The sequence below is a fragment of the Nothobranchius furzeri genome, chromosome 7, assembly GCF_043380555.1.
Source record: "Nothobranchius furzeri strain GRZ-AD chromosome 7, NfurGRZ-RIMD1, whole genome shotgun sequence".
Lineage (NCBI taxonomy): Eukaryota > Metazoa > Chordata > Actinopteri > Cyprinodontiformes > Nothobranchiidae > Nothobranchius > Nothobranchius furzeri.
Window position 1 is genome coordinate 54,490,914 of NC_091747.1, and position 19,320 is coordinate 54,510,233.

Below are 19,320 nucleotides of genomic sequence, written 5' to 3' on the forward strand. Positions count from 1 at the left end.
CTAAAACGCTAACGTTAGCTTGCCTTGCGTTGACTGTAGAGTTGTGGGTGACGGTCACTCAGATGTGTCATGAGATTTGAAGCGTTGCTGCCTTTCACAGACACTTTTTCTGCTCGCGCTGCAAACAGGATAGCCGTCCGTCCGTCTTCTATAAACTCCCTCGGCATTCTTCAGATATCTAAAACATGCCCGTACTTCCCACTTTGTCTTCTTTGAGGGATAATAAATGTCCTGAGCGCTGCCGTCTCCTCCTTTGACCATTATTTCAGCTTTAGCTTCAAGAAAGTTTTGTTGTAAACAATGCGCGCACACCGGCAACTTCAGCCGATGATACGGTGGTCAGGGTCACCGCGCCTACATCGCAGCCACGGTAAACCCACCAAGATAATATAGTTTTTTAAAAAACAAGACGGTTATTATTATTGTCAACTTTTTTTTTACTGGGGTTTACGCTACACTGTGTACCGTGACAACCCTACCTGATCGGTTTGCTTTGATCTATTTTGAAAATTCCGATCAAAACCGATAGGGGCGCTATCGGCCGATTACGATCAAATGCCGATCCATCGGTGCATCCCTAAAAAAGAGTGGTGTGGCGACAGGTCAAAGTTTGAGGCTTAGCCACGCCCACAATTTTCAACTTTTGAAAAATCCGGCAGTTGATTTTTTTCCCCCTATAGCTTAAGAGTATATAGCAGAAGTTTGAAGGCGATCGGTGAAAAGGGCGATGGGGCATCATTCTCCAAACAACGTGTGCGAAAACAACTGAATCGAGTTCTTGGACCAAAATGACCGACCTCCTGTACAACTTTGCGCTTGGCCCCAAGAGACTTTTTTGTAGGTCCTGAGATTTTTTGGGGGCTGGACTAGGATCGCTCACCAGAAGTTTTGTGGCGATAGCTTTAGAAATGACCGAAATGGGAGTCAAATGTATGGCCACGGCGGTACGCCTAACTTCGCCGCGCCGCCACAGCCCCGTCCTCTTTTGAAAACTCCCATAAAGTGACACCAAGCAACCCCCACTTGTCTTGAGTTACCAGCTACCAATTTGTGGTGATTAAGTGAAATGGGGCGATATGGGACCTATCACAGTAAAACGTGACCTTTTTGGTGCTGAGGGGGCGGGGCTTGTGTGATGCCATCATCCAACCATTAATTTTTATTCGGGGTCGGATGCCGAATGACCACAGACGTTTTTGTAACTAAACTCTATTTGGTTATGAATTTATAGCCATTTATATATTTTTTGGTGAGTAGTCGAACTTCGAGGCCTTGCCCCGCCCCCTCAGCATATACGAAAAGCCAGTTTTATTTTTTTTGATTGGCCATCCCTTCTGATCAATTTCACACAAACGTCAAGATGATTGTGCGAAAAAAGATAGAGTAAATCAATCAGAAACGGACCCTAAAAGCAGCCAAAACGGGTAAAAATCGCCATTTCAATCCAAAATGGCCAACTTCCTATTTGATGTTGACCATGGTTGAAAGAGACTTTTCTGTGCAGACTGTTGAGTACTACAAGTGCACAAAATTTCCTAACTGTACGATAAACTAAGGTTTATGGAAGGGGGGGGGGGGGGTATTTTTCACATTCTAGGGGGCGCTGTGGAGCTAGTTTTAATGCGATTTTTTTTGGGACCTTTAAAATACAAAATTTTACACCACGCCTGACATGTGTGCAAAAATTCCTGAGTTTTCGGGTATGTTAAGGCCTCCAAAAAGCAAATTTACTTGGCGGAAGAAAAATAAACAGAGCAGATAAAATAGGCCTTTGCAGCGCTTTCGCTGCTCGGGCCTAAATGAGAAGGGGTTTTTATATTACTCCTTTCTAGATAAAAAATATAAGGTGCTACACCTTTTTTCAATTAAAAAAATTTATTTTAAAAGATAAAGATTAAAAATTAAATAATTGACTGTAACAGAATGACTCAACTGTTTCTAAATGAAGCTAAAAACAAGCAAGACCAAAATTCCTCAAGAAAATGAAACTTTTTATTTACACCCTTTTAATACAGAGATTCTGAAAACAAAGTTCATTCACACAACCGGCTAATGTCATGGATCATTCACAGGAACGCTCTGGTCACGGGTTTGTGTTCTGATGCTGCTGGCAGGTTTTTGATGGAAAGCCTTTCGATGTGTCACACGTTCAGATTTGTACCTCGCAGCTTCTCTGGAGCATCGATCGGATTGTGGCACAAGCACAAGAACCTGGCTAAAAGGCATTGGTGATAAAAGTCATCGCAATAAGAATTTAAAACACTTTTTAGAAAAACATTCAGCATTCACCGCCTCCTTTCTTATTAATTTACAAGAAACCAGGTGCAAGCAGCAGGAACAACAATAAAGGTCAAGCAGTTTAGCTGGTCAGTTGCCACGGCAACTCGATCAAACAGCTTCCAAGTAAAGCTATAGTTAATCTCACCAAAATGGCATTAGAGACTTTTTTTTTCTCTGCAAAACGTATAAATAAAATTTCACTCATTGTAGAAAACAAACTGAACAGCCTCAGTATAGGGGAAATAGTTTATATCCTACGGGACTGATGCTAAGACCGATCTTGACCATTTCACAGTAGTTCGTGTGAACATTAACTTAGGAACACGTGTTTCTAGACACGGGTCAAAAACCACCCTAGACACTGAAATGTAGCACAAGTCCAGGTCTTACGTTGGACAGATTACTCAATACTTCTGCAAAAATAATAATTTAATGATAAATTTATAGCAATTCTGGTGATCAGGGCAGGTATTAAACTGCAGCTTTTCCCCGGCAGGGTTCAGACTAGCTATCAATTCAGCCAAAAGTCATTTCTCCAAAATGAGGTGGTTCAGTAAGCAATCTACAACAAGCAAGATAGGAATTAATAACATTTACACACAAACACTTTAAAATGGCCAAATGCATTTTGAAAGCGAGTCAAAACACCCCTTTTCCCACTTTAGACAGTTTCACAGTAAAAAAAATTAAAAATAAAAAAAAATTACAAATATGATATCAAACACATCAAGTCTGCAGGAAAAAAGGCTTTCATAAAAGGGACAATGCGTGTGAGATTTGGCTTGATCCCAAAAATCCAAAACCAAATGGTTCATCCGAAGTTCAAGTTTTGTTTTCCGTCCCACTTTCAGCCATCTTTGCTTGAGAATGAAATATGAAATGATGATGATGAGGAGGAATGCGGTGAAATGGGATCTTGTTTAAACAGAGAACGGTGGTGAATATCCTGGTCTTCAGTAACGATCTTTCCAATGTGCACAACGGTGATGGAGTCAAGGACGAGAATTTGGCTTTCTGCTGGGCGCAGGCACGCTCAGGTTTCGTCTCTCGCTCACATAACCACAAGCTAAAAAACTTCTACCAAACACCAGAAGTCGAAAACCCTTTTCCCCAAAGCTGCTCTACACACTAACAACATTTGGCTAAAGTCTGCCACCTTGCGGCAGAACAACAGACAATATAGTACATTTTATGGGGGCGGGGTTTAGTTCTTAAAGTACTTATAAATTAAAAGGATAGCAGATTTTTACACCACTCTTTACCCTTTTAGCCCTAAAATTCAGTTGAACTCAAACACGAATAAATCCCATCAGTCATGCTGATACCCAAAGCCACAATGGGCTCTTTGATCTCGTTTCGTCCATAACACACTAAACAGGCAGTGATGTAAAACAATCAAACACCCAGTGGGATGCTTGAATCTGAAATTATTTGTACACAAAACAGTTTAGATTGTCTACAATGGAAGTTTGTATCAAACGGGTGACGTATGTTGAAGAACTAATATTCATATAAAAAAAGAAACCTCGTTTCTCCCGGAAGAAAACTTGCTGTGAGGCAGGATTCTGTGGTCCAGACTGAGGCACAAAGGCTCGCTGATGTCATCTGCAAACTGGTTCAGATAACTAATAAAACAAACGTTTGTTCTCGTGTGATGAGATTAAGGCTGGAGAGGATCACTGAGGTTTGGATGTAGGAAGGCAGTGGACGGGGAAAAAAGGCAAACTGGAATCAGCGACTGGTTAGGCGGCTCTGCTTTCTGGTACAGCCTCACCGGGGCTCACGGGTTCGCCCTGTTGAGCCACAGGGGTGGGCGGAGTCAGTGTGTAAGGGGGAGGGGGTTCATTGATGATTCGAACAGAGTTTGCTCCACCAGAAATGAGCAGGGTGTCGTGGTGTGGGTGAGGAATGTCGGCCTCGTCGCTTCGGGCGCACTCGCTGTAAGGAGGGGGCTTCAGGTCATCATCTGAAAGGAAACCAAACGAAAACATCAATAGCTTCAACCACACGTGCTTCAACAAGACGAAATAGCTCTTAAAGATGTGGAACACTGAAAAACCATTTTCTAAACGTTTTACTGATTATAATCAGTCACAGTCTGGTAGGGCTGCTCAATTAATCGAATTTTAATCCCAATTACGATCCGAGTTTGGAACGATTACAAAATCAAAATGAGCCGATTATTTTCTCCTCCCTCTAGCGCTGCTCCAAGTTGCAAATCAAGCGCTCCTCCAGCATTGTTGCCAACTTAGCAAATTAGTTGCTATTTCTAACATCTTTTCAGACCCCCTTCTTGACTTTTTAAATTGTAAAAGTACCTAGCGAACAATGTAGAAACATCTTTGGTAACCCTTAGCTACTTTCTGGAAAACTGTCGTTGACATTTCCTGCAGGTTAGCAAAACACTCCGCCTGCGCTCCGGATCATCCTTCCAAACATTAGGGAATGATATAGTGATGTGTTGGTCGCAAAAATAAAAAAAAATGCTCTCAGTGCCGGCTTCCTCTTGGATTAACCGGAGTGAGTGACGCACACCGAACCTGCAGGCTCCTGAGCCACTAAAAACGGGATAACGTGCATTGTGTGGCAAGCTAAACACACGCGCGGCTTGCCCTTGATTGCTGTGAGACTGGGTTGGGGGTGGGGGGGTGGGTGGTGCAGCGCAACTCCCATTGCTGTGGCTGGGACAATCTTTACACTAACTGATGGGACCTGTAAATAAATAGTTTAAAAATAAATAGAAATAAGTTTCTCACGCCGATAAATATGAATTAATCTCTCTGAGGACACGTTGCTAGTGTACACACTCGTACAGCACCGCTTGACAGGACTAAATAAATATTATGCAACATTTTGTGACCGTCACTAAAACATATATGCATATATGCTTTTTATTTATGTTTTGAATGCCACTGTATAATGAGCAAGTGTGTTGGCCTTTTTATACTAGGAATCAGGAGTTGTTTTTGATTATCTTGTTGCTTTCTTCTTCTTTCTTTTTGCCCTGATTGTGCCCTGAGCAATTTTATGACTGAATAAATAAACAAATAAAATCAACATTAATTGACAAATTGTCTTAAATAATCGAGATATCAAGTTCAGTCATTTGCCATAATCGAGCAGCCCTATAGTCTGAACATGAAAATAGTCTCCTACACCATTAGCTTCTGAAAGAAAACAGACAGTGAAACTCTAGGATTTGAAAATCCTCACAGATCTACGTCACACTGTGAATTAGCGTCAATGGACTCACCCATCTTGTTTCACTATGGGGAAGGCTGTTGTTTTAATATCCAGGAATCAGCAGCGGATTGGCTGCTGGCTTGTTTAAGCTAACAGTTAGCATTAGCAACTTCACCACACAGCAGAGGCTCCTCCAGGCTCGTGTTATTTGTGGAGGTAAAACATTCATGTTGCAAATAAGCACTACAGTCACGTTGCTGTTATCCAATCCGAGGAGGGATGTCCAAATATCAGGAAATAAGACTCCAGAACCTGCCGTTTGAAGTTCAGCTATGATGTTGCAGACTTGGCCTGCTGAGACAGGGGTTTGTGGGCTTTTGAACCCTGAGTTCTGCCTGAAAGGCATTCATTCATTCCTGAGACAACTAAAACGTATTGAATAAATTAATAAACTCGTCCTTACACTCTGGTAAACACCAAAAGACTGGACACTAAAAGTTTTGTTTGTTTCTGGGTCATTGAATGCAGCATTTGACTTCTCTGTAATCTAAAAGTTATGATATCCTTTCTGACGCCAGCTAAAATTAAAGAGATTATTGTTGTAATGTTTAAATAATCAGACACAGCAACAGTACCTATAAAGCCTTTAGGCATACACACCCGTTATGTCACCTTTTCCACCCTCTATAACCACATCCTGCTGTCTGACAACCTTAAACAACCATCAAATAAGACGCTGTTGGCAGAAGAGGGTGCTGAGAAACGAGTGGAATGAGCTCAAAGATATAATAAATATTTTAAATGTTAGTGGATTTTAATGTAACATGAAGAAAAGAAAAGAACAGTTAAGAATTCAGGTGGAAAAGTGGAAAAACAAAACAGAGATAATCTAGATTAAAATCTTTTCACCTGACTAGCTTTTCTTTGAACGGTCATGAGACTGCTATACGAAGAAAATGATCTATTAAGCTAAAGCTGCTGACACAGATAACCTTGATCTTGTAAAAAAGCAAAGTACCAAGAAATGCATACCTTTATTAATGATTATTTAACGGTTATTGGCTTTCCTACAAACTGAAGGTCGGGACTACAAACGCTGGCTTTGGTACAGACACACAACAAGTTTCCACACGGGTGTGTAAATGTGTAGCACACGTTAGCCTTTAGCCAGCAACATAAGCACCAGGTCCTTTGCTGACTGGGAAGACTGGAAGTGAACGGCTATGAGCTTGAGCAATCTTCTGTGGCGTATGTCCCGTCACCGAGCAACTGTGACGACCCTAGACCTAAGTGAACTAGAGCCACCAGACGAGCTGCCTCTGCTTGTAGTGAGAGGATGTCTTCTACAACCGGAGACAACCGACCTGTCCTTTCAGCAGACAAATGAATAATTCTAGCAAAAAACAAAGGTTGGATGATCCTGAACGAGGCTACAAGCTTAACTCATTCACTGCCAGCCGTTTCCTGATCAGAAAAGCCCTTCGCTGCCAGCGTTTTTCACCGTTTTTACTGTTTTTTAAGAGTCACAGAACGTTGCGTGCTAGGATGACGTCGACGCCAAAACAACCAAAACAAAAAGGAGACTCACCTCTTACATCAGAAAGAATTTGCGTGTTTCGAGCGTTATCCGTTCTTTCATAACCCGTTGTCGAATTGCGATTGGCAGAAGCTTTTCCGGTTCGCGCCTCACTCCTCCTAACACATGGATTTTCTGCTTCCTGATCACGTGACGTGTGACATGCGCGGATGAAGATCAACTTCAGAGTTGGGATGTTTGTTCACATGCTTCTCACGGTGCAGGGGCTCATTCCGACGCCCACACAGACTTTAGTCGTCATTGGCAGCGAACGGTTGGATTTAAAATGATGACTTTTATCGTCATTAGCAGTTAATGAGTTAATGGTGCGCTTAAGGAAACACAGCATGCTCCTTTCCTAAAGATAGAAAATATTTATACTTCCAATAGTTTTGTTTGTTCTTTCAGTTGCAGTTGAGAAAGCCAAAGTATTAATGTTACAGTTTTGGCTTGCTTTTAGCACCCCCTAGTGTCTGTTTTAATTCACTGTCATAATAATAAAACTGAAACTTCCCTTGCTGTGCGCTCGTGTTTTCAACACCTTCATCTAACAGCTGAAACGTCTCCTCAGCCTTCATTGGTGTCTACAGGAGTGATCCATCACTAAATTAAACAAATCAGCCGTGTGCATGATCTAAAACATGCAGAAATCACGCCTCTGAGGTCGTATAGCCCATCTGTTCTGAGGCTGTAAACATGGATTGCCATAAAGCGTGACTTTATGAGACTTCAGGGGAGCGGTCTGGAGAGGCTGAAGTTGCAAACGGGGAATCCTGTTCACAAGGGGCGGAGGGGTCATTCACCATGTAAAGGGTCAGTTTAGCTACTGGCTCGAGAAAATTAACAAATATGAAAAAGTCGCTTTAAAACACTTATTTTATCCATTTTTATGTTGTCTGAGTATATTTGCCACTTTATTCCTTCACTGTACTAAAATGAACCAAAGCGTGACATTAAAGCGCAGGTATGTATTTAACTGGAATTGAAGGCATATGTTTACACCCCTGATTGATGCTATAAACTAGAGACTTGCAATGAGATCGGGATTCTGCAGGACCCAACGCTAATCTTGTTGAGGTGGTGTCGTGTTGGCGTAGTTAACCCTGGCAGGAAACACGGATCCAGCCGACTGTGTCCTGATTTCATATAACTAGACATGGAATTATTTAACACTGGTCCCTCTGACCACCACCAGCAGGCAAGGTGGGTTAAGTGTCTTGCCCAAGGACACAACAGCAGAAAGAGTCCTAGTAACTCAAAGGCAGGGAGGCACTTGAAGGGCGGGGACTAGGCAGCTGAAAAATAACCAATCAGAAAAATGACAGAAATACCGACTGTGCCGCGCAACGCTGTATTTTTTTAGATGTAGTAATAAAAGGCATCTGGCAACGGCGCAAACATCTTTAATGGGTTTTTTTTTAGAAGAAATGCTTTTAGCGCTTCTACTTGTGTTTTAAAGACATTCAAGCCATTCAGAACAGAGGAAAGAGCCGCAGGAAACTCCGCCGTTGTCTTCGTTGTTTGAGAAACGTAGCGTCGCTGTGTGTGGCGTCCGCGGTGCTGTAGATTTTTAGCTGTAGTCAAAAATGGCGACAGCGCAAACATCTTTCTTTAGAAGAAAGACTTTTATCGCTTCTACTTGTGGTTTTAAAGACGTCCCAAGTCATTTAGAACAGAGGAAAGAGCCGCAGCGAACTCCAGTTCAGTTGCCATGTTCGACAAACTCAGTGTTATGGTGTGTGACGTACGACACTCAGCGCTGATTGGCTCGGTTAGAATTCTCAGGGGGTGGGGTTATTTGAACAGGAGGGTTCCCAGACCCTTTCTCTGTGCAGAATTAAACAGAGGAGGAGTCTGGCAGGCCAGGCTACTGAGCTACTGCTGTCCCATGTAAAAATGTAAGTAAAATGTTCTGCTAGGAAAAATAATAAAACGCTCCATTAGTTGTTGATGGTCGCGTTTCCACCAGCCGGCTAAGCAGCACGTTTTGGACGCATCTCCGAAGCGTAGTGTCAATTCGCTCCACTGATTTTACACTTTGAGCTTCCAGAAGGCCTCAAGCTCAGCAGTTCTAAACGGGACAGACAGGAAGTCAAACATTGAAGCAGTGTAAAACATACCGAAACTTAAAATAAAAGACAAGTGTAGCCTAATTAGTGAGCACATGTGTCATTACCTGCGAAACCTCCGTAACCGAGACTAAAAGAACTGAAAATTATCCACAGACCTTTTGGACACCATCTTTCTCCTTGCTTGATTTGTGCAAACAAAATCACGAGTGATCTTGCAATTTCTCCCTGGATTTCATGACCTTGCGTGACCATCTCCATTTGCTGCTGCTTGCGTCTGAATCACTCCCGGTGGGAGGGGACGAACCATTGAACTCGTGAGGATAACATGTCTGTTATGCTACGCGCCGCTTACGCATCTGGTGGAAAGCCCGGGTTAGAAAAGTTGTTATTTTACAGAAAGAATGAAAAAAAGTCTCGATTTAAAGGAATACTAAGCAGTTCCGGCTTGCCTTTAGCACCCTCTAGTGTTCTGTTAGTAAAAGCAAAAGTGAAACTTATCTCCTCGCTGTGCGTTCGTCTTTTTAACACCTTAATCTAACACCCGAAATGTCTCCTCAGACTTCATTAGTTTCTATAGGAGCAATTCATCACTAAATAAAAAACAAATCAGCTGAGTTCATGACCAAAAATATACAGGAAATGTACTGGAAGCAGACTCCAGTGCCAGGCATCAGCTCCACTTTTACTAAGTCCAACAGGGTCCGGATCAGCAACTTTGAAGTTGCAAGAGCGGTATTCTGGCCGCAGAGGGTGATGGGGTGTGAGTGACATTTCATTACCCTATAAAGAGTAATTTTACCGCATACTGGCTAAAGAAAAATATTTTAAAATACGAAAAAGTTGCACAGAATGCCTTTAATGATGAACTGAAACTATTTTTGTGGTATTTTGGTTCAAATTTATCAATTAAAAAGAAAAATAATAAAGGTACAAGACTGTTTAGGATGACTACACGAAGCTGTTCCTCTTATAGGAAAGCTTCTTCCTCTACGAAACCTCACTAATCTGCCCTCTGCTGAAACATGAACTACATCATGAGTACAGAAACCACGCAGGCCTCAGCAAACGAGGTGGACTTTCCCACCATTTTCACTTGGAACACATTCAAATTCATGTGCAAGCAGCTATTGACTAACACTACAGAACTAAAACTAACAACTAAGTAAACCAAACAGAAACAACATGAACGTATCCAGGAAGGAATTTCATTAGAGCTGAATGCAAACGTGTGAGTGGAAAGCTGCCAAGAGCGGCAGCTTAAACGTGGGAGAAGAGAAGGACGGTAATGATTCAGGCTTCCTGCCTCATATCCGCATGACCTGAAAGCGCTGTGTGTGTTTATGAGTGTGTGTGTTTGCTACCTCCAGAGACTGCCTCATACGGAGGGGGCATCTCCAGGTGGGAGTAGGAGGCGGTGGGTGGCAGAGCAGTGGAGGGCTCCTCTATCGACAGGTCGTCCTGGACTCCATACCAACTGGGCCAGACGGACGTCTGCTACAAAAGAGAAGGAAGCACTTAAAATACAGAAGTCCACAAATATATACGAGAAGTTATGAAACCAAATAGTCTAGTTAAAGATTATAGTTACAATAATAAATGTTTTCATCTGGTGTTAAGTTTTCCAGCTTCAATCTCACTGAATTAATAGATTAAGTGATAGATGATGATACAGAAGAATGATTGAATTACTTTAAATTTAATTTTAAAGTGTTGTGGGCGTCAGAAGAAAAGAACAGAAGCAACCAGTTTAAGGCCAACGCTGCAAGACAAACCAAAAGCTGAATTAAGGTTGGTTTATGCTTGACGCGTCCGCGAGGTCCGCACGGCTCCGCGCGGAAAAGTTCGTCATGTTAACAACCACGCCCCTCCACCGCGTCTCCGCATGGCCCAGAATTTCCGCAACGCGCACCTCGGAAAATTTCTAACCACGCGGACGGACGGACGCGGAAAAACATGGCGGACCGGCAAGAACTAGTATGGCAGAGGTTCGTAAACACAGACATTTGTATGATTCAGCTCTCAGAGATCACAGTGATCAACATGTTGTTAATAATTCTTGGAGAGAAATAGCTCGCACTGTCGGAAAAGACGAGGACGCTGTTAAAAATGCTGAAATACCATGTTGTAAACAGTAATTTCTACTTCTACTATGGTGTAGTGTTGGATGCATGCCGTAGAGCTCCATGCTGCCCCGTTCAGTTTGGGAGGATATTGGCTCACCGCAGAGACGAGCCGCACAAACCATAAAAGCTGCGAGTTGTGAAGCGCGTTCCGTCCGCGAGTCGCATCACCGCGCGGAAAGTGAATGCGTCAAGCATAAACCAAGCTTTATTCTAATCTTTAAACAGCAAGTCACCCCCTACTAGTCTTACTCCACTTCCTGTTTGAAAAACGCAAAAAATGCGGTTGCCTGGCAGACTGAAAGGGCAGAGCCACTAACAAATACACACACAGGCTCACAACAACATCATAAAGTACTAGCTGACATCATAGTGTACTTCTTAGCCAATAGTGACGGCAGATTTAAATTTGAATGCAGTGCCGAGTTTTTGCTTGACGGCGGCGCAGCAGTGACAGTTTTAGGCAGAATATTTAAATTTTAACTAAGATGCACTTAAGAGCCAAATTCTTGGCTGCATGTGTTTACAGCACACTTAGGCACTCGTTTATATAGTTTATCAGCAAAAACAAGTTGATTTGGGGGGGACTTGCTCTTTAAACTCTAGTTATTAAAGTATTATCTCTACTATGAAAGCATATTAAGGACAAATCAAGATAAATCAGAAACACCCATAAAATTCTTGTATGTGAAACTCAAAGGTCAGATTTCATTTTGGTCCTTTAACTCACCGTCGTTAAGAGTAAGTTTGTAGTCGTAAAAGAAAAAGAAATTCTTCCAAATAAATGTAAAAAGTTTTATTCTGTTTATTATATTAAGATGAATCGGAACCAGACAGTAACTGCAAGTCTGAACTGTACAAAAATCTGATCAATTTCTTCCCAGAAGTTTAATTTTTTACTAAGTTTAATATTTTATAATGTGGTCAGAGAAGGATTCGTACGGACGCCTTTTGCCGCCAGTGAGGAAAAACGTAAAGATGCAGTTTCTCATAATTACGAGTTTTCTCCTTATTATGTAACATAAATCTAGTTTTAATGAGAAACCGTCTCATAAGAACGTGTTTAAATATCGCGTAAAAACAAGAAATGTTGTAATGGTAAAATGGCGGGTATGTGCTGTAGCGTATCACCAAAAACACCCACAGATTTCTCGCTCATGTCTAATGTAACACAGAGACACATTATTTTATGCACATTATTTTATCAATGTCAAAAGTTTTCCAAGCTTTTAAATGTGAAAAAGCACAAACAGGAAGTCAACTTTTACTTTGAAAACTGCACCTCAACTAGACAGCGGAAGTATTGAAAATTTCCGTGGACAAGAAGTGAGAGCGGTTTTCTCTGTTGTTTTGAAAGTAGAGGACGGCTTTACGGAAGTGTTTAGGAATACGTGCCCGACTACTACCGCTTCTTAAAAAGGCACAATGAAGCTCTCCGACTCTCTTCTCCCTTCAATTCGTCTAGACGAGATTCAAACATCCATCAAGATGTCTGTGATGAACTATCTCATCATCACGACATATTAAACACGTCATTTAGAAAAAGTTTTTTGTTAAAATGAGATTCATATCACATTTTAATGAGAAACTTTCTAGTTATTACAGTATTCTGCTCCTATAGTTTTTCCTTGCACTGACAGCAATATGCTTCCATAGTTTGGCAATTCATACATTATTTACACCCACACAATGACTTTTGTTGGCATTTGAATGGACAATTTTGAAAATAAATAGTTTGGTAAATGATCATGAGTCCTTTTTGCAGCAATTATTTCTCCACGTTATTTAACTGAGACAGTAAAAAGCAACAGAAAAGGCCATAAAGAACTCCAACTAGCCAAAAGAGAATCTGAAAACATTCCAGAGAAATGCAGAGGAAGTGGGCGTAAACAGAAAATAACAAAATAATGAGCATCTGAAAGGAATCTGATAAAAGGCTTCAGCATAAGAGGTAAAAAAAAAAAAAACATAACTCCACATGAGAGAGACGAGCTTCAGACATCAAACTGGCATTTAATTAGTAAGTACATGCAATATCTGATAAGACACCAGAAAGCCCAAACTGGACTGAAGGTACGGATAAGACACAGAGTATTATGTATCTCTCTGGCAAAAGCCAAGGCTAAAAGCTCAAGTAAGATTGCAACAGCATCATTTGTTTTCCTTAACAAATGGGGCATTTCCTGGAGAAAAAATGTTCCAAATAAAGCTAAAAATATCGCTGCTGGTCCATTTTAGACGCAATGACACAGACGGAGAGGAAAAGAAAAATCTGATAAAGTAGAAATGACCAAAAATGAGATCTTTTTACAAAAAGTAACATGTTTTTAATGAATGTACTGAATATTTTGGGGGAAGCTGAATCATGGACTTTATTTTCTTTTGGTTTTATATCAACTTTAATTAAAAGTTCTGGGGAAGCAGCCAAAATAAAAAACAAATCCAATGCTAGGAAGATCGTTCTGTATGTGCCACTTCAATGGGAATCTTCCTTTCTCATCAGAAGATGGACGGTGATGAAAAGAGACATTATAAGTATTTTCTGTATTTTACAGACAAAATTGCACAATAAAGTTTCCACAGTTTATATTTCCCTCTATCACACTGCTATCAAAGCTATGACCTGCGCATAGCTGTAAAGACATGAAAAGTGAGAACAACTGAGCTCCTATCACTGTAAAAAAAACTGTCTCGCTTGAAATGTCACAAAATATGAAGCACAGCCTATCAATGTATAAGTGAATGACTAAATAAAACAACAAGCAGCCCCGAGGGAGCTCTCCACCCTGCTTTTAACACCACCCAGCCGTGACCTTCTTGGTCTCCTGAACACCCTTCTTGCTCAATGAACCATGTTCATCTTTATTTACAACAGAAAAACAATCCACAGGTATGGGACTTACACTCTGCCTCTCACACATCTGATGGAGGTAGGCCCTTCCTCCAACAATCACTATCTCAGCATTGCGTGTGTTGGTCAGGTATGCTGCCAGCTGCCTTTGTCTTGATCGGTACCAGCAAACGTAAAAAAATATCTTTATGACGATGAATATGATAACTCTGCAAGAAAAAGAGAGGGAAGGATGTGAGTCATTGTAGTCGTTTGTAGCCTTGAGCAGCTTTAGTTAAGGGTTTATTTGTGCTTTGCTTTTTGACTCAATTTCTGCCCAACACAAGTGGTTTAAATTTAGCATCACATTTAAAATCCAAAAGAAAAGAACAAAAAGGAGTTAAGTTGTACTCACATGTACCAGTACAGCTCCATTTTTGAGAGATGTTTATTATTGAGAGGAGAGTCTCATAACGAAAATATTACTCCTTGGCAAAAACACAAGGTTTCCTGCAGAAAAACGCATTCTTTACGAGACAAAATTCATCATATTTGTTCTAACTAAATCATAATACCGTCACAACCTGCCGCTAATAAACACACGAGCTTGTTGTAGCACTTAGCTAATATATGCAACTTTAAACTGAAAGTACCTTTAGCTTCCTCATAAAAACTAGCTAAAGCTAACATAACAAACAGGTTTTAAACTTACTTTTAAAACGATGAAATCATTTCCCCGAGTTGGCTAATCAGAGTTGGCATGTCTATGGTTGTTCCGGTGACATTTAAGAAGACTTTCAGGTGTCAGAAGACACAGAAGCTAGTTTAGCTAGAAGATATTCGAGTCGCAGGCCAAAACAAAAATTGCACTATTAGCTAATTACGGGAGCAAAACAACGATTGAAACTGATCCGTAGCATACATTTCCCTATGTGGTGTTTAAATCGGGTCATTACCTATGTATTAGTACAACAATTTAACTTTAATAGGTAAACGGGAGTTGAAGCTAACGCGAACCGACCACATCCTTGTGTTCAGCTTCAGTTTTCTGAATGGGCGGTGTTCATGTGATTGCTGCCTTCAGGTTTCCAGTAAAAATCCTTTCATCACCCCAATACTTTACAATTAAATTTACTTCAAGGCTATTTGTTAAACATAAAAAATACTATAGATTTTGTTTTTAATAACGCAAATATTATATGTGTGGTTTCAAGCTTTTGAAGGAAAATGTACAAATGTTGGTTTATTTCTTAAAAGAAAGTGCAGCAACGATGTATTTATATTAAATTGTTAAATCATGTTTTCAAATAATCTTTCTTTGGTATCACAAACAGGCCGTGGAATGTATTAAAATATTTTTACAAAATTATACCATTTCTTGATCACGGTTACATACTGATTCAAAATTTCCGAGTAATATTGAACGCAACGTAATCTAACCAGACTACGCAGGTTTGGCTTGCTTTTAGCACCCCCTAGCGGCATAACTGTTTTATGGAAACAGCATCAATGAAAAGATTTACGGTATGAACTAGTGTTTGAATTAACAGTTACGAGTATTTCTAGTTCAGAGTTGTTTTTTGACAATAGAACTATTTTGGTATTGTCTCTTCTCTGACTGGCTGTTAGCTTGTCTGTCTAATTAAAACTGTTTGTACATTTATTTGGCAGACGCTTGTATCCACACCGACGTACAATTGTTAATCTATAGAGCATGTTGTGATCTGAGGGGGAAACTGGAGTACCAGGAGGAAACCCACGCAGGCATAGGGAAAACCATGCAACTTCATGCAGAAAGAGGCAAAAGGCAACAGTGCTAACAACTGCACCACCATGCGGCCCAAACTCATCAGCCCAAAGTAATCGCTGTTCAAAAGAACTATGTGCAAGTAAGATAACTATTTTGAACTTTACCACAAAAAGTCTATTTCAAATGATCTACAGCCTCATCTACAACAACAAAAACTGTATATTTTAGAGATCGACCAATATAGATTTTTCTATTGCCGATACCGACATGTATGGCTGATGGCCAATGTGTACAGCCAGTTTTTATAGGCTGATATATAGAGATTTTCCACCTCATTTTCATGCTAAAATGTCACTAATAACATCAGTTGATGCATACATTTTTTAAAGCTGAATCAGTCTTTGAGCTTTGAATTGAACTAACTGTTAAATCTCATTTTTGTGCTCTGTTCAGTGTTAAGGTAAGTACGTAAGTCGTACGTCCATCCACTCATCTAGTGTGATGTCATCGACGGGCACAGGACCCCGAGCCAGCCACAGGCAAACATTGCATTTAATATGGCATCCCCCATGACGCTAGATCCGTGCCCTGTGTACTTGGACTCAATTTTTATGATTATATGGTACAAAGCTGCCAATATTTTTCAACAACTGGGCATCATTTTACTCATTTTCAACACTTTGTTGGATATTTCAAGAGATTAACAGTAAAAGTTACACATTGTCTCTTTAAATCAGACATCTAAATAGTTAATTTAGAGTATGTAGTATGCAGATGTTATTAGTGAACAAAAAATACATTTAAATTAAATTCTGCAACAGCACCGGGCTGCTGGAAGATGTGCTCGACTTATGATCGGCTTTATTAAGGACAAATATGGACTGATGCCAATATATCCACCCAGAATGGATGATCTTTTCCGTGCAAAAATCTACTTGTAAAGTGGAGGGAAAAAAACACAAAAAAAACCAACAAAAACAGCGCAATAATGCATATTGACATTTGACTTTTTCACAGTAACATGTCGACATGCTCATATCATCGTGCTGTATTGTCTTTTTCATTATATTATTGACCAGTGTTAACTGTCTGCAAGTCAAGTCAAATCACTTCAGTTTATTTATGAAACGCCAAATTCCAACAAGAGTCGTCTCAACGCACTTTACAAAGTAAACATTCCAAATAAGCCTAATTCATCAGTGCATTGAGTTCAATTAGAATGTCATTACACATAACATCACATATTGTACCATAGATCAATGTAAATAAACTCTTTGTATGAAATATTATAAAAAAAACTATTAAAAACCTTAAGGTGGAATCAAATACAAACAGCCCTCTAATGAAACATCACCTTCATCAACTGACTTTTTTGTTTGGCTATTCAAAAGGCACAAGTCTAGATTAAGATTTGCTGCCATCTAGTCATCATGAATCCTTCTCCTAAGGTTCTGCCACCTGCTGATAGTCTTTTGATATCTTAAGCTTCCATCCACATAAATAATCTGCCCACAGGAACAATCAGGACAATCTCACAGACAGCCAGTACAGATGTTGAAAAGTTTTAAATTGTTGCCTTTAAACTAATGATTTACTGTATTAACCCACATTCAGCCCATCTAGCCCTAGACAAAAAGGGTAGAAATTCATGATTTACACAAAAAGATGTCTCTTTATTGGGGGTTTTCATCTCTGCATTTGACCCATCCCCATGGAGGGGAGCAGTGAGCTGCAGTGGCTGCACTCAACTATTTGGTGGTCTAAACCCCCCAATCCAACCCCTAAGCTGAGTGTCAAATTGGGTCCCATTTTTAAAGTCTTCAGTATGACCCAGCCGGGAATTAACTCTGATCTCCCAGTCCCAGAGCGGACACTCTACCACTAGGTCACAGAGAAGGTTAAAGTATGTCTTTAATGTTTAAAATTAAAATAAGCTCTTTTTGTAGTACTGTTACATACTGCAGAAGAGGATTAGGGCCACTGAAAAGGAACTGACTTTAATATCAGAAAAAATTCTGAATTCTCAGAAAAAGTCAGATTTCTGAGGAAAAAAATGTCAAAATTCTGAGGAAAAGGTCAGAATTCTGAGAAATAAGTCAGAATTCTGAGATTAAAGTCAGAATTCTAAGATTACAGTCTGAATTCTGAGAAACAATTCATAATTCTGAGAAATAGTCATAATTCTGAAAAATAAAGTCATAATTCTGAGAAAAAAGTCACAATTCTTAGAAATACATTAGAATTCTGAGGGGGAAAAAGTCAAAATTCTGAGAAAAAAAACCAGAACTCACTTTTTTTTCTCAGAACTCTGACTTTTTCTTCCTCAGATTTCTGACTTTTTTCTCAAAATTTTGAATTTTAAAGTCATAAATCTGAGAAATAAATTAGAATTCTGAGATTAAAGTCAGAATTCGAAAATTAAAGTCAGAATTCTGAGATTAACGTCTGAATTCTGAGAAATAATTCATAATTCTAAGAAATAATTCTGAGAAATAATTCATAATTCTGATAAAGTCAGAATTCTCAGAAACAATGTCAGAATTCTGAGAAATACCGTCAGAACTCTGACTTATTTTTTCTCAGAATTCTGACTTTTTTCTCAGAATTCTGACTTTTTTCCCAGAATTCGGAATATTAAAAAGTCACAAATCTGTGAAATATATTAGAATTCTGAGAAACAAATGAGTCAAAATTCTGAGAAAATAAGTCAGAATTTTAAGATAAAAGTCAGAATTCTGAGAAGTCAGAATTCTGAGTAATAAATTAGATTTCTGAGATTAAAGTCAGAATTCAGAAATTGAAGTCACAATTCTGAGAAATAATTCAAAATTCTGAGAGATTATTCATAATTTTGAGAAACAAAGTCACAATTCTGAGTTATAATTCTGAGAGTCATAATTCTGAGAAAAAATGTCATAATTTTGAGGTAAAAATTCTGATTTTTGAGGAAAAATAAGTCAGAATTCTGAGAAAAACTAAGCCAGAATTCTGAGAAAAACTAAGCCAGAATTCTGAGAAATAAAGTCAGAATTCTGAGAAATAAAGTCAGAATTCTGAGGGGAAAAAGTCAGAATTTTGAGAAAAATAAGTAATTCTGAGAAAAATAAGCCAGAATTCTGAGAAAGTAAGTCAGAATTCTGACAAATAAAGTCAGAATTCTGAGAAATTAAGTCAGAATTCTGAATTTTAAAAAGTCACATCTGAGAAATCAATTTGAATTCTGAGATTAAAGTCTGAATTTGGAGAAATAAATAAGTCAAAATTCCGAGAAAAAGTCATACATCTGAGAAATAAAGTCTTAATTCTGAGAAATAAATTAGAATTCTGAGGAAAAAAAGTCAGAATTCTGAGAATCAACGTCATAATTCTGAGAAACGAAGTCATAATTCTGAGAAAATAAGTCATAATTTTGAGGAAAACAAGTCAGAATTCTGAGAAATAGTCAGAACTCTGACTCAGAACTGAGACTTTTCACAGAATTCTGACTTTTTAAAAAGTCATTCATCTGA

General features: G+C 39.5%; 1 protein-coding gene across 2 annotated transcripts; it reads right to left on the reverse strand.

Annotated features, from left to right (window-relative positions):
- Positions 1–3,856: 3,856 nt before the first annotated feature.
- si:dkey-118j18.2 (uncharacterized) lies at positions 3,857–14,945 on the reverse strand. Of its 2 annotated transcripts, none has more exons than XM_015955315.3 (5): positions 14,774–14,945; positions 14,477–14,571; positions 14,135–14,291; positions 10,473–10,602; positions 3,857–4,246 (listed from the first exon to the last, which is right to left on the reverse strand). In XM_015955315.3, exons 2-5 carry the CDS (start codon positions 14,494–14,496, stop codon positions 4,023–4,025), a joined length of 531 nt encoding a protein of 176 aa, XP_015810801.3. In that variant the 5' UTR covers positions 14,497–14,571; positions 14,774–14,945; the 3' UTR covers positions 3,857–4,022. The 2 variants fall into 2 exon arrangements, with proteins under 2 accessions (XP_015810801.3, XP_015810800.3); XM_015955314.3 differs by having other exon boundaries at positions 10,473–10,605.
- Between the last annotated feature and the right edge of the window lie 4,375 nt (positions 14,946–19,320).

Excerpts from the sequence above, each read along its gene's own strand:
- si:dkey-118j18.2 (XM_015955314.3), bottom strand. The coding sequence starts at position 14,496 with ATGGAGCTGTACTGGTACAT. Across the intron at positions 14,292-14,476 it reads ATGGAGCTGTACTGGTACAT|AGTTATCATATTCATCGTCA; the intron begins GTGAGTACAACT and ends TTTTTCTTGCAG. Across the intron at positions 10,606-14,134 it reads AGATGTGTGAGAGGCAGAGT|CAGACGTCCGTCTGGCCCAG; the intron begins GTAAGTCCCATA and ends TCTCTTTTGTAG.